Consider the following 15,546-nt stretch of genomic DNA (forward strand, 5'->3'; position numbering starts at 1 on the left):
CATTGCAACCTACATTGGGACCTCTTGGAGAAGACCATGAAAACAGATTCACACCAAATATGTAAACATTAGCCAGGAGATCCAGCTGGCATTTAGCAGGCCATATTTCTCCAATAAAGGCTTGTGCCTTTGGTGAGACATTTAAGACTCCAAAACATTCTTGATAAAACAGTAAATTTCCTTGGCTGCCCCGTGTCAACCTCTTCCCTCTTCAGTTCATTGCACTGTGAGCTGTGAGGTGAAGCTCACATGGTTTTTCACTCTTGCTGTTCTACTGCAGGAGTCTTGGGACCAAACTGTTGGGCCAAAGTGTAAAATGGTGACGCCGTTGTCAGTCACCAAACCCATAGCTCAGATGTGGTACAATTGTACCGAGTGGTGAGGGTTACAAAAGCTTGGAGAAAGGCACTTCCACTTCTTCATCTGTGCTAGAGGTCAGCTTTGGCAAGGAAGACAAATCTCTTGAATGTGGAGCACCTGGCTTTGTCTCTCCAGCTGTCACTTAAAATCAGGCATTCAAACAATAAATCTTGTTTCGCGACATGGACTAGCTTGAATTTTTTTTTTATTCTATTTTTTTTTTAAATATTGTGTTTCTTTCACTGTTAAATGCTATACTTTTTTTTTTTAAATCCAAGGTATCGTCTGAGAACCTACTACTCAACAGCTGCTATTGACCCCTGGAGAGCTCTCACTTCCCTGACTGTGAAACAAATTGTTACACAAGGAGAAATGATACAAATCAGATGCACAAGCTATCCAAAGTGACTTGTACCACCTTAATTAAACTGTGTTGGTTCAGTAACCATCTACAATCCTTGGACTTCACAACCACACTCGTTCTAGGCTGCAGTTTGAAAACAAACCCCTGGAAGTTTGCAAAAGGAAGCACTTGATGAAAACTCAAGAGCAGTTTCCTGGCCCTTCATGGACTCCTCTGAATCCAAAACCCCAGCTGCAAAAACGTGCCCAGGAAGCAGCTTCCACAGCTGGGGCACAGTCCCTCGCCCTTCCAGAGCCATCTTCCACACCCAGGACCACCACTGGCATGGGGCAAACCACACGGAGCTCCCTTCTGGCAGCATTTACTCATGTGAGTAACATTGCTCGCATTTACTCATGTGAGTAACATTGCTCGCTCGAGTAGTGCGGGTGTGGCATCACCTCCACAAGTCACCTGTCAGTGATGTGACTCACGTGTGTGAGCCTCTACACAATCAGGCCCTTCTTCTGCAACCAGCTTTGGGCAACAACTGGCTCTGTCCTGCACACAAACTTTTGATGGTGCTCACTAAGTAGTTAGCAACTATGCTGGGACTGAAGCAAAAGCGTGCTTGTTTGAAGAAAAATCCAAAGCAGATTGTAAAAAGATCTTGGAAAAACAAAACAAAACTGTGCAACTGTTTTTGTTCATTTGGATCAAATTATAGCGCATGGCCCTGCAAAATAAATAGGAGTCTGTCACATTTGTATTTCTAATCTCATATTGTTTTGGGATATAAAGGCATTTAAAATCAAAAAGCAAACAAAAATAGAGAATATTTGTTAAGGTGTCACTCTGCAAGGCACTAGTTTGCAGAGACAGTAAGTACATAATCGGGGGTAAATGGGGAGTGTGCATGCCCACAGACAGTTATTTAGTACAATTTCTGAAAGTAAAAAGCAAGTTAGTCAAAAGACCAGTGGAAAAAGAAACTGTTCAATGCATTTGTACATTGAGTTAACAGTGAAGTATTTCATTAGTCATGTTTTTACTTGGTGTCTTAAAATAATCCCTTTTCTGTCTCCATATTCCCACTTAGACATTGTTCACAGACTTATTTATTTATGAAGTCTGAAGGTTAGTCCCTACCTGCTGAGACTAATTAGCCCTGTTCTTTGTGTCCTATGCAATCCTGTCTGATTAAATGTACACATTTGTTTTACTTCTTTTCATGCTTCCTTTCACTCTACTTCTGCTTTACTGATTAATATTAAAGTTGTAAGTTGCAGTGATTTTTTTATTTCTATTTTGTCTGCATCTTTCCCTTTAGTATGCAAATTTCTATGTGAACTTTTTAATGCCTGAGAATTCGTGTTAGCCTTGTCGATCTCTGTATTATTATTTTTATTATTCTTTTTATAGAAGACAGTTTAGCTGAAACCCCCAAACTCTCTAAATATTGCATGACAAATTGGCTTTGTTTTGGAAACCCTATGTGCTGAATGACCCTTAGCATGAGCAGCAGGTTAGATTTCTGGAGGAATGTTTGGATTATTTAGTACAGCCTGTCCCTTGCTTTCAAACACCATTTCCATTAGGCAATTTACTAATTCCCATTGAAATTACTGTCTCCCCCCGCCCCCCTCCCCACTCCCCTCCTTTTGTTCCTTGCCCATGTTAAAGTTTCCAATTGACTCGTCCATTGTTACAATTTGTCACTGCTGGAAGATCAATTTGTTTTCCCCTTCCCCTCGCCACATTAGATTCGGGGAACAGATGCCATTTCTCGCATCCGCATGACCCTGCTCCCCATTTTGTTGCCGTGCGGGCAGAGCCCCGGCCGGACCGGGCTCCTCTCCCCGCGGGGACCCCGCGGCCGGACCGCGGACCCCCCTTCTCTGTGATTGCCCCCCAGCAGCGTGATGTTTACGCCACCGCAACTTTTCACTTGTGAAGTCTGGGAGTCCTTGATTCTCCGTCCTGCCATGCTAATTAACTTCTTAGCAGTCACATTCCTTTTCCTCCTCTCTCTCTCTTTTTTTTTTTTTTTTTTTTTTTACATCAAGGACCAGAAAACATTATGCCTTACTATAAGATAATTTGGAAATATCTGATCTTCAGCGAGTGATCTCACACATTTTCATCCTGCGTGTTATAACCATAATAAATGCAAGGACCAAGTGCTGCCCAAAAAAAAAAAAAAAAAAGGCTTTTACTATATTCTAGTGTTTATTATGATTGGAGTTTCTTACCTCCAACGAGTGGCATGAAAATGTTAACGGTTTAAAAAAAGCACCCACCGTACCACCCTGCCGTCACATGTACCCAAATAATAAGGGCACACAAACATCCTTCAGGAGAACCCGGGCTGCGGGGGGATGATATGTTTATTAATGTCCAGAATGTAAAAGTTGGCGCTCCCGGAGCGCGGAGTCAGGGACACCCGTTCGAGTGTTTTTCCCCTCGCTCCCCCCGTCCCGCAGCTCAGAGCTACGGCGCACAATTTTTAATTTTTTTTTTTTTTTTTTTTTTTTTGCCAACCTCTCCCCCCTCCTTTTGCGTGCCGGCCCCCCCAGCGGCGCCCCCGCCCCCGCTGCCCTCCCCTCGCGCTCCCGCTCCCATGCCAAAAAGGATCATTGTTAGTTTCCTACTTCCCCCACCCTCCTCCTCCCCCTCCCGCGCCCCAGACCTGTTTATTTATGCAGACGTCACCGGGGAGCCCCCGCCCCCTCCTGCATCTCATTAAGTGCCTGGTGTGTTTCTCGCTCCCTGTCAATAATCCCGGATCCCAGACTTCTCCGTTCCTCCGGATTTCGATCCCCCTTTTTCTATCTGTCAATCAGCGCCGCCTTTGAACTGAAAAGCTCTCAGTCCAACTTCAACTCACTCAAACCCGAGCGGCACAGGCTCCCCATATCCGCGGCGACTGCCCCCCCGTCACAGCTGACTTCTGGGCTTGGTTTGTTGCATTATTTTTTTTTTTTTAACCCCCCTCCCCCCCGCTGCTCCCCCCTCCCCACGGTTTATATATTTTTTATTATTATTAATTTTTCCGCGAGTGCGTGCGCGGGTGTGCGTGTGCGCGCAGTGCACGCCGAGCAGCTCCCGGGAAGAAAGAAAGAGAAAATCCCGAAGAAGGAAAGGAAGAAGCCTAAAGTCACTGGTGCAAAGGAGCAAAGAAGAGACATTTCCCTCCCCTCCTCCTCCCTCTTTTCCCCTCCCCAGGAGGAAAGAGAAGGGGAAAAAAAAGAAACTTTCACCTTGGACTCTTCTTTTTTTGGTGCAAACTTTCCCCCCCCCCCTTCTTTTTCCTTTTCCCCCCCATTCCCCTCCTTTTTTTTTTTTTTTTTGTTTTTCCCCTTCCCCTTTTTGCAAAATTGCTGCTGGTGGGGTGAAGCAGGAGGAAAATGCCGCAGCTGAACGGCGGTGGAGGGGACGACCTGGGCGCCAACGATGAACTGATCTCTTTCAAAGACGAAGGGGAGCAGGAGGAGAAGATCTCCGAGAACTCCTCGGCGGAGAGGGATTTAGCTGATGTCAAGTCGTCTCTCGTCAATGAATCAGAAACGAATCAAAACAGCTCCTCAGACTCGGAGGTACGGGGGAAGCCCCCCGCGGGGCCGTTTCGGGGCGGCGGGCGGGCGGGCGGGGGCCGCGCTGTGCCCGGGGCCGCGCCGGGGCCGGGGGCGCCGCGCCGGGTCCCGCTCCCGCCGGCGCCCAACTTTCTCCGCGGCACCAACTTGTAACGATGCCTTCTGTTTTGTTCTGTTTGTTTCCCCTTCCACCTTCTTCCCGCACCTCTCCCTTCTTTTTCGCCTTTCATTCCTCCTCTTCTCCCTTCTCCCCCCCATCCCCCAAAAAACATCCTCCCCACCCCAACCACCCTCTTCCCCAACTGCCCCACGCCGACCCCCGGCTCGCTCCCAGGCGGAGCGGCGGCCCCCGCCTCGGTCCGAAACTTTCAGAGATAAATCCCGGGAAAGTTTGGAGGAAGGTGAGTACGCGGGCCCGGCCGGCACCGCCGCCCGCCCCGCACCGCCGCCCCTCCGCCGGGCGCCCGGCTCCTCTTTTGGGGACACTTGCTAAAAAAACTTTTCCTTCTCCCCTCTCCTCCCTTCTCTTCCCCCTGTTGCCCCCTTCCTTCCCCGCTCCCGCTCGTGTCTCCCCGCCATGTTAGCTGCGAAGAGGCAAGATGGAGGGTTGTTTAAGGGCCCACCATACCCGGGTTATCCCTTTATAATGATCCCCGACCTCAGCAGCCCGTATCTGCCCAATGGATCGCTCTCTCCGACGGCGAGAACGGTAAGTGCCTTTTTTTTTCCCCCCTCTCTTTCCTCTCCCCCCCCCGCTCCTTCCCCGGCTCCCGCCGCCGCCGCGCTCCCGGTGCCCCGCTCGCCCCGGCCCTGCCGCCGCCCCCTCCCCCGCGCCGCAAACTTTCCAAACTCCGCGGGCCGCAGCGGGAGGGGGAATGTTTACACTTCGCCATATTCCGTTTTTTTTTTTCCCTCTCTTTTATTTCTTATTTTGTCTTTTTCTTATTGGTTGTTAATTTTTTTTTTTTTTTACTTTCAGTTTTGTGGGCAGGTTTTTTGTTTTTTTTTTTTGAGCCCTTGTAACCTCCGCTGCGGGGGGGAGAGGGGGGGTGGGGAAGAAAAATAGCGAACAAATTCCAAACAACACCTATTTCAGCCTCAAAACAAAACTTGAAAGAAATTTTAAAAAACCCAAGAAGTTTGGGTTTGGGGTTTTTTTTCCCCTCCCCCCTTTTTCTTCTCTCCCATCTCCTCTCCCCTTCCTTGGAGAGGGGGGTTATTTTCTCCAGGCCGAGCCTGCGATCCGCTCCTCCAAACTCCTCGTTTTCCATGGTGATCCGTCGCCTTCTGCCCTCCTCCGTGGCGGCTGGGCCGGCTCCCCCTCCCCTTTCCTCCCCCTTAACCCTCTCCTGCCCTCGTCCGCCCCGGCCTGCGGGAGCGGCGATTTCATTGTGCCCCTTCGGGCCGTGGGTGCCGCGAGTTGTGCCGGGCTCAGCCCGGTCCGGCCGCCCCGATCCGCGCCCCGCGGCGTGCGGGGGCCGAGCGCCGCTGCCCTGCCCGGCGGGGCCGGGGCCGTGCCCGGGGAGCGGCTCCGTCCCGGTGCGGAGCGGGGGGAGCCGCGCTCAGGGCACAGGGCTGAGTCCGGAAACAACTCGCCTCGCTTGGCTCTGGCAACAACAACAGCAGCGCAAAAAATAATCAGACAAGTCGAGCAAAATTCCTCTTGGAAGTATGCTGGCAGGAAAACAATTTGCTGAAAGCGTCCGGTTTTTTGTTGTTGGGTTTTTTTGCCTTTTTTTTTTTTTTTTCCACCCCCAACTCGGGGTTCACTGGCGGGGGGTGCAGGTCTGCGTGTGCCTGCAGCTGGAGCGAGGTTTAGCCCAGATCCCAGGAAACTTTGGGGTCTGCTGGTGGGTTTGTAGTCCCAGCTGTTTTCCCCGCTTGTAGTGTCACCCACGGTGTGCTCTACTCTGACATCAGATTTCTCAAGTGTCACCTTTCCTTTCCTTTTTTAAAGAGTTTAAAAATTTTTCATTTTGAATGCTTAAATCCACTGGGACTTCCAAACACCACTGAATTCTACCGATGGCTTTAGCGCTGCTGTTTTGTTTCTTCTGGGTGTTTCTGACTCTGAAGCGTTCCCACCATCACCATGTGTGTTTATACACTTTTTTTTTTCCTTGTGGTAACACGAGATAGCGATTTACAATAATAGATCTACTGTTGGGTAGATGTTGAAGCCGTACTAATGACTGAGGGCTTGGACAACTTCAGTATATCAGATCTACAAGTGTTTTAAAGCATTAAAATATTAAACATCGGGTCAGTCTTGTTTTCACTTAGTAAAACGTCAGTAGACACAGATTAGTAAATGTAGAGTGACAGGGAGGTTGTGAGGAAGGTTTTCTGACTTTGCATATGTTTAGGGCTGCGGCAGAGTTTTATTTTGGAAGCTTGTGAGGCTCTTTTTGTGAGGAGGTGATTTCTGGGACAGTAGCAGAGGGGTGACTGCAGTTTGCAATTGTAATGATGGGGAGGGGAATTCAGGGGCTGAATGCATTATATTTTTCCTTTTGAATATGGTTGCCCACATGTATATGGATGATGGTGATAAATTCCAAATTCCATAAGTACCGGAATCCAGATGGCAAAACAATCTTTGTTCCAAATCACTTTGTTACAAATTGTGAAGCTTTGTATCCCTTTTTTTTTTCCCCCCTCGTTTTTTACCTTCAATGCATTCCACTGTTCCAAGTGCAGACTAATCAGAAGCACACCTCTGCTGCCTTTTTCTTAAAGCATTTTTCTTACAACAGCTCCAGCTCTTTTTTCCTCATTACCTTTATTACAGATCCCTTTTCCCTTAGCATGTGGGGTAGGATTCTTCAGCAGTTAGCTCTCCTGGAGCATTCCTCCCCTTGCTCCCCCACCGCTAAAAAGGGCCTCCATAGGAATGTTGGGTTGTTGTGAATTAAAGGTGCTGTACAAAAGCTTACAGGTTGGTTTATTGTTAGTATAGCAGGTGGCCTGCTTGTGTTATCAGATGAATTCTGAAAGGATATTTCCACACTCAATAGGCAATTTTCTTATTTCCACATCCAGGATCCAGCAACCTTCTCCTATCTTCTTAACCTTATTCTTTCACATTCTGTATGCTTGTTTGTTTGCCTGCCACTTAATTATAGCCAGGAAAAATTAAAGTTGTTTATTTAGGCCTGAGAGCAGAATAATATAAAGATTCAGCGGGATAGCTGTTGTCTGTCACACACTATTTTTAGGTGGATTCTAGTTCTCTGCTGTACCAGCCTTCAATTCCAGATGAACTAGATCTTTCTCTTTCCTGTTTGATTTTATTTTATTTTTAAATACGCATTGGAAAGGTATAGATGGTTCTGCATAATTACGAATTTTATTTTTATTTATGTAGTTTTTCCTGGAGCCATATTTGTTGAGTGTCAGAGCATGCAAGGTAAAGAGGTGATGCAGATACATAGCGAAATTGGTTTTCTTTTCCTTTTGCTGTTGTACAATCTTAAAAGTCTGTGGGTGTGGTTTTTTTGTTGTGGTTTTTTTTTTTCCTGGAATTTTTTTTTTTTGTTGCTTTATTTGGGGGTGGAGTGGGATTATTGTGTTTTTTAAATGTACCTGTAATTGTCTGTTCAAGAGCAAACTTGTGGGCAGCAATTTCTCCTTTACTGCTTCAGGAATGTGAAGAATTATGAAGCATCATAAAATCTGCTTATGAGGAATAATCTTTTCTCAAGGATAGTGCTTTAAATACTGCAAACTCTTTATCAAGGTTGATAGGAATAATTTTGCTTTTAAAAATCAAAGATTTTTTGCATGCTAATCTTGCTATTGATAGAATACTGTGGTGGGCTTATGAGAATAGATGTTATTAAGTAGAGGTCTAGTCAAATAGTGATGAAGTGACGCATCTGAGAGCACCAGTTCGATCCCTGCACTTGTGGAGGGACTGGGGTGGCTGCATGTTATGGATAATAAAGGAGGCTGTTTTCCTTTCAGAGTTGGAAAATGTAGAAGTGGTGTACTTGGTTATTAGCTTAAATTTGGAGCTTGGTTAATGCTTCTGGTAAGCAAATAGATGCAGTGTAATGTGAGAAAACCCTGTTGGCAGATGCTCTTATTTTTACTAGTGCTGTTGCATCTTCCTTTTCCCTAAGTTGTTGCTGGCTGAGTGAGGCTGTAGGGATAAGCTTATGTTTGGCCCCAAAGTTTGGGAGTCGGGAATAGCTGGGGTGGAGAGCAGCCCCATCGCCTTGAATTTTATGTTTAGGAGGAAGCATTTTTTTATAATTGCCTTGAAAAATGGATGTTTTTCTTTATCTACTGAATCAAGCAATGTAATCCTTCGTAATACAAAAGCTTTAGACCCTGGGGTGTGAAGGGTTAATGGTGGTCCTTTTTTTTTTCCCCTCCCTCCAATTGTTTTGACAACACTTTTCAAAGTGTGACATTCCAAGCCCTTGCAATACAATGTAATATTACTGTAATTACACAGGTCATTACATTTTAAATAGAGAACAATAAAATGCTTATCGCCCTGAAAAAGAACAGGTGTTCTTGCCCTTCTTTGGTGTTTATGCTAATTGTTTTTCATCTCCTTCAGAAATATTTATGGCTGGAGTGTTAAGGTTTCAGTCTCGATGTGACAATATTAATTCTTTACTAATCTTTATGGTTGAGGTTTAATGTCTGCAGTATGGATTATAGTATTAATGTCCACCAACTAGTTTAATAATGTAGATACAACTTAATATGTCAGCACTTTGGTACTTTATGATACAGAGCTATTCAGTGGAGAGTGAATTATTTGCTTTGTTTAAAAAAAAATGAATGGACATGCTTTTAATAAAGTTTCTGGACTTGTGTAAAAACAAGCTGTTAAATAAGAACTGATGATCCTGTGGTGTAAATCAAAAGGAGCCTCCATAAAAGAAACTTTCCTCGTGCTTAATTAGGTAGATTGCTGAATCACTCTGCTATAGCATTAGCATAGCTGGTATAAAGTGGCAAGCAGACTGTTTGTTAACTTGCCGTAAAGAAGCTGATTTATTTTTAATGCTATGCTTTTTTCTTTTTTTTTTTCTTTTTCTTTCTTCTTTTTCTTTTTTTTTTTTCCTTGATAAGATTTTATTCTGGAGCAAATGCTGCATTGTTTACTCCATCAGTTTCTCTTCAGGGGGCTATGAAAATTAGTTAGAGAAAAGTTTCATGTTTCTGGGACCACGCAAAACAATATAATGCAGTACTGTTACTTGAGTGCACAGGATAATTGCAGGACTGCACTTCATTAAAAATAATATTTGCTTTGGAAATCGAACAATTTTAATAGGTGCACCAGTGGCTGATCTGTAGTGAAAAAAAAAATACAGTAGATGCCTTTCCAGGTTTTTTGAATGCATTCATACAACGACTGAGGATGTTGAAGAGGGTGGTGTGGTTTATTTTTTCCCGTCTTCCCCTTCATTTTTTGTTCAAGCAAGTATGTGCTGATTTGTCAGCTGAAGGTGGAGGGGGGGAAGGAATATGTTGCAGCTTTCACTGGCGCTTGTAAACCAGAATGTAGGTAAAAATGTTTTAAATTTGTCAAGACTTTCATGAGTGGGCCCCAAAATCAGATAAAAAATGTGGTGTAGAGAAAAAGGACAGCTGCAGATTTTTTGTGTGGACGTGTGTTTCTGTACCATGACTAAAAACTCTAAGGACCTTTTCCCAGCTGTCTGGGAGTTATGTGGAAGTTGGATTATTGGCAGTTAAGCATGAGACAACCTGGATTTAGCAAATGCTCTCCTACACAGGAAGCAGATGACATTATCCTGGGGGAAGGGAGGAGATCCTTCTCCAGGCACAGCCTGGGGGGAGACGCCTGCTCCCCCCAGCCTCGGAGCAGCCAAAAATGAGGGCTGGCGATCGGCACGTAGAAATATAACAGCAGTCCGATTGTCAGCTTGGGGTTTTTTCAGGGCTTTTTGGTGAAATCAGACACTTTCTTGCACATTGGGGCTGTTGTGAGAAGTTTTGCTTTGGAGGGAGTTGTAAGGTTTGGGGGGATGTTTAAAGCTGTGTTCCCCGGGTGTCTCCTTAGTCCCATGTCCTGGCAAATATGTAAGTAAGCCTTAAAACTTTGACTTTTAATTGGGCACATTTGTGAAGGAAATGGTTAATTTTACAACCAAAGGCAAACTTGCACCTCGACAGGTCTGCTGAAAGAAATGTGCCACAGTCGTTTTCTGGCAAGCACGGCAGGGTCATAAATCCACGGGGTTTATTTACAGCCTATAACACTTATGAATGTTAAGATATTTGACGCCACGCTGGCCTTATAATATCCAAGGTCCACAGACACTGGCAGTGGGTCAAATTTCTTTCACTAATTATAAGCAATGAGAGATGAAGTGTGGTGATGGGGGTGTGTGGGGGAGATATGGAAATCCTTTCTCTCCCCACCTAAAAGCAAAGAATATTTCTGCTGCTCCTCCCAAGTGCTGGTTTATGTTTGTGCTTTTTTTTGTTACGTAGGCTCCGAAGTTTATAATTAACACTTGTGGTGCTGTAGAGGCTGGGCAGTGGGTGATGCAGCCAGGCTGAAGGAGGGAAGAAGTTTAGCACAGCTCAGGTCCTTTACAGAGGACTCAGCAGTATTGTGCAGCATTTCCTAGATACCGGCACAAGCAAACATTTAAAGACAGATGACACCTGGAAATGTCCTTTAATTTTCTCACATACCGCTGAGCTGGGGACGAAAGAAAAAACTGCCTCGGGTTTTATGCAGAAGGAGGATGCTTGGAAATACAGATATTAGACTGGTTTGTGTGTAGAAAACAGGGCCTCAGAAAGCAGCAAAAGCCCATGTTAAGGGAAAACATGCACTGAATGAATGAAGATGTTGAGGTTAGAGGCAGTTTTTAGGGGAGAAGCCCTGTGTCCTGCTGGAAGGACAATGTGGGATGGACGTGTAGGTCAGCGTGGAGGGGAGCAGGGAGACGTGCACAGGGTGGTGTTCTGGGAGGGGTTAACTGGGGGGAGGCACTGGAGAGTAATTGGAGGACAAAGGAGGGATGTTGGAGCGGGAGGAGAAATTGTAGAAACTTGGGGGGGTGGGGGGAAACGCCAGTATTTGAATGGATGGTTGGAGGGGAAGCTTGGGATCTGGGGATTGACTCTTAAGTGTCAGGAGAGTCTGGGGCCGGGGAAGAAACCCTGCTTGGCTCAGCGGAGCTCGTTGTTCTCGGCTCACTCCCCATTACACACGCTTTGCTAGAGTGGACAGTCAGATTTGAAGTGCTGCTGTCTTGTCTGTGCTGGGCGTGTGTGTGTTTTAACAAGATAATGTGATTACTCAAATATGCCTAGGTATTTCTTTTAGCTTTAATTTCTCCAGCAGTTGATTTCAGGTTCCCCCTAGGTTACTGTTGTGCTTGGAAACTAATTTAAGAAAAAGGCAGGGTTATGTGTGTGGTGGAAAGCTGCACTCCTTTAGCCATATGTTTTTCCTCTAGAGCCATGTAAAGCCTGACTTAAAAAAAAAAAAAAAAAGTGGGCTGTCAATTCAGCTCTTCCACAAATAGCTGTACAGTTTTGTTGAAGGTTTTATGCATTTCCCTAATCAATGGAGCGCTGTGACTTATTAGCCCCCAGGGACAGATCCGAATCCCCCAGCACTGCGCAAAGCTGGTGTGGTATTGTACCTTTTTAACAGGTTATCAACAAGGATGTTCCTCTCATTCCCAAGATGCTTCCCACCCCCTCCAGCATCTCCCCCCTGTGATTCTTTCCGGCAAAAATCTGTTCAGTCTCACGCCTTTGTTTTAGGTTGGCTAAACCCTCGACCCTTATTCTTTGTGGGGTCACGCTCAGGCAACTGGGCAGTGCTGAATGAGTTAAGTCTCTGGCTGAAGTTTGGCTTCATGAAACTAAATTTGAGGCCTGGTAGGCATTAGCAGGGCACAGCACATTTACAGAGCTTAATTAGTACGCGCTGTAATTGTTCATGGTCTGCCAGAAGGAGTAATGTTCAGGAAAAGTGGAGTCGTTCTTCTGCAGTCTTTAGTTTTAAAACGATAAATCACTTGCATATTTGTGCAGTGATTCAAATGGAGCTGAGACCTCTCCATCTCAACATGTGGTAAATTGTAAAGTCAATGAATTGCAGATGTAGGGTACAGCAGATTCTCTAAGAAAATGCAGAATGAATGGGAACGGGTGATGCTATAAATACGTACTGAGAAGATAACTGGGTTTCTGCTTGCTGTGCCAAATATGATAAACTAAAGATATTAGCAATTTTACTCTAAATGTATTTATTTTAAATATCCTTAAACTAAGTGTAGGGGGTACCATGTTACTTCACTTAGTGAGGTTTTTATTAATGTTCCAGAACAATGGGATTCATATGGAAATGCTCGTGATAGCCATATTAATATAAATTAATTCATCATGGGTAATACTGTAGCTGTTACTGGAGGAGTTCATAGTGCTGGGACACTTTAAAGTGTGCCTGCAGCAACTTACAAGAAACGTTGTGGTAGAGGATGCCTCTATATCCTAGCTGAGGGAGGTGCTGGGATTGTTATGTATCTCACCATAGCCTTTAGAATCTGCCTGTGATTCCTCCCACCTTCAGAGAGACTTTTTGGGTGCACTAATCCAACAGCCTAGAGCCTATTTTAAAAAAGCAAAACACAAACAAAACTGTGTGCTACGGATTGACATCGTAAATGCTTCGTATTGTTTCTTTTGCTTTTTTTTTTTTTTTCAACACGGAGAATGTGTGTCACTCTTACTGCTGTGAAATCTTGTCTTCCTTGGGCTTGGTCCAAGATCCATTGAAGTCAGTGGAAAAAAGGCTTCTATTAATAACGAAGGGCTTTGCATCAGGCCCCGTGTGTCTTGAACCAATGGCCAAGTTCTTCAAAAGTGGATGAAGGCATTGAGAATGCCAAACTCAACTAAATATGATATTGATGTATAGCTCCTTCATGGCAGTCTTTTGCTCCTGGAGGAGGGGGGGCAGGGGAAGTCAAGTTACATTTCCAATGGTCCATTCTTGAATGAGCTCCTGCTTCTGCAGTATTTCCCACAGAAGTGTGGAGCATCCTGGCAGGATCAGGGCTTGGTCCGAGGCTGTGTTGCATGTCAGTTCTGCTTTTCTAATACGAGTAGGTGGATTTGTATGGAAGTTGTAAAAGTTAATGATTGTTCTCTGACTCATATGCTGCTGGCTTCAGCAAAGAAGAAATGACAGGAAAATGATAGAAATTATAGGAGCCAAGTAGGCTTTGAGTGGAGAATGGATTTATGTTGTTTGAATTGCCTTTGCTGCTTGGTGGAGGAAGTGCAAGAAGGGAGAAGATGGGAGGGCAGTTTCTTTTTGGGGTCAGATGTTTGGGGTACCAAACTCCTGCAGGCATTTAGCTATGGAGTGAGGCTGAATTCAGGAGGAACTCTTGTTGGACTTAACCATTTTGTTCTTCCTACTTACACAATTAGTCCTGAATAACTGTTCTCCCCTCCTGGCAGAACAGGTTTGTGTCCTAGGCTCCATGGAAAGTACAATTGTGTGCCTATGGCTACCAAGTATGAATATATAAATGTACTCAATTTGTTTGTATCTCACAGCTTTCTAGGTCTTTCCAAACTATCTGTGGCATGAAGGATGCTGTACACAACAAAATCATTCTCTCCTGCTTAATACTGGTGGTGATGCAGCAGAGACACCAAAAAAAAAAAAAATAAAAAAAAAAAAAAAAAAACCACCAAAGAAAACCCCAAAAACAGTCCAAAAGGAGGATGTGGGAAGTAATCAAGTAATAGAAATTGCTAATCTGAAAATACTGCAAAAGGACATTCTGGGGAATATGAGAGATTCTTGGATGTTGATACAATAGAAACAAATTGTCCTATTTTAAGAAAGGGAAAAATAGAGCAAGAAAAGGTGGAGGCGTACCTCTTGGAGCACATTCGAACTCCCACTGGAGTCAGTGACTCCTTAAATAATGGTCTGGAAAAGTCTGAGACTATAGGCTTTTCTGTTCTGGAGAAAAGCTGCTACATTGATTTCTGGTTTTAACTGATAGTAATATTTAATAAAGGTTCTCTTGGAACTGCTTTAAACCCTAGCCTGAATAATTTTAACTTGGTTAAATGAGTGAACTGGTTTGGGAGCCTAGACAGTAAGAGGTTTGCATTGGTTTAATTAGATTTCAGGGATTTATAAAAGCAGGACCACTACTCTGACATAGGCAAGGTCTGGAAGTCGGCATATAGATGATGCATTGATCTACACCCAGGCTGAACAGACAGCTATTGAAACTGCTCTATTATAAATGTTTGCCAGTATTAAAGAATCCAGGGGAAGGTATGACCTTGAATGAACACATCAGAAGAATAAGATGGCAGTCAGTGTTTCTATCTTTGTTTTCTGTGGGACATTTACAGGAAGGTTTTCTCCAGTTCAGTGGAGTTACAGATTATAGTTGTCCGTCTGGAAGTCAAGTTCTTTGAGATTTTTATTATTATTAACCAAATGTCTCAGTTTACTTCAATCCCTGTTACATTCTCCCATGGGATTTTTATTAATTCTTACGCTACATCATAAAAATGTAGTTTAAATCATGTCTGTGTCAATTAAAATTAAAGAAGGTACTTACAGGAGCTAGTCACAAACATAACTGCTGCATTGGTCACAAACCACTGTGTAAAGAATATCCACAGAACTTATTTTATCTGGATAGCAGCTAAGTATCTTTACAATCCCCAGGGTTATTAAAGGCCAAGTGCTTGGTACATGTAGTTAGTTTATTTTCCATTGTATTCTGTTGCTCGACTACAGTACTTGAAAGTACTTTGTTTTTTATTTCATAAAAGTGAAATTAAATTTAATAAATATGGAATGAAAAAGCAGAAACTAGAACCTGGGTGTCACTGGGTGGTTGTAAATGGGAAATAGTGAGTTGCTGTGCTGCTGGTGTGCCCAAATGTGGGCATTGGACTGGCTACACAGGTACATCTGTGTACATGCATATGATGTATATTATCCTTGAACACATACTTGGTTATCAGGTGTCTATTCAATTTTAATAGACAATATGAGATTCCTGTGGTTGCTCTGTGCACAGATTGCCTTGGGGCTCTACAGGGTTTGTGGGAAGAAAAGCCTTGACAAGTTTCCATTAAGCCCTGAATCAGGCAGTTGGAAAAGAGGAGAATGAAAGGAGCTGAAAAGAGGGACAACTTGTTAGTGTTGCATTCTGCGTTTGCAACGAGAAACCTCTTTTAGACAAGAGT

The 15,546-nt window shown here is 44.2% G+C and overlaps 1 protein-coding gene across 5 annotated transcripts in view; it reads left to right on the forward strand.

Annotated features, from left to right (window-relative positions):
* Window positions 1–3,489: 3,489 nt before the first annotated feature.
* The window catches only part of TCF7L2 (transcription factor 7 like 2), a 172,238-nt gene continuing 160,181 nt past the window's right edge, over window positions 3,490–15,546 (forward strand). For 4 of the 5 annotated variants that reach the window (XM_084210290.1, XM_084210291.1, XM_084210292.1 and 1 more), the window contains exons 1-3: window positions 3,490–4,299; window positions 4,631–4,697; window positions 4,881–5,005. In XM_084210290.1, coding sequence (XP_084066416.1) covers window positions 4,111–4,299; window positions 4,631–4,697; window positions 4,881–5,005 — 381 coding nt within the window. In that variant the 5' untranslated portion in view covers window positions 3,490–4,110. The remainder of the gene's footprint in view (window positions 4,300–4,630; window positions 4,698–4,880; window positions 5,006–15,546) is intronic. The other variant, XM_084210294.1, reaches the window with a different exon arrangement.

The sequence above is a fragment of the Fringilla coelebs genome (assembly GCF_963513975.1).
Source record: "Fringilla coelebs genome assembly, chromosome: 8".
Lineage (NCBI taxonomy): Eukaryota > Metazoa > Chordata > Aves > Passeriformes > Fringillidae > Fringilla > Fringilla coelebs.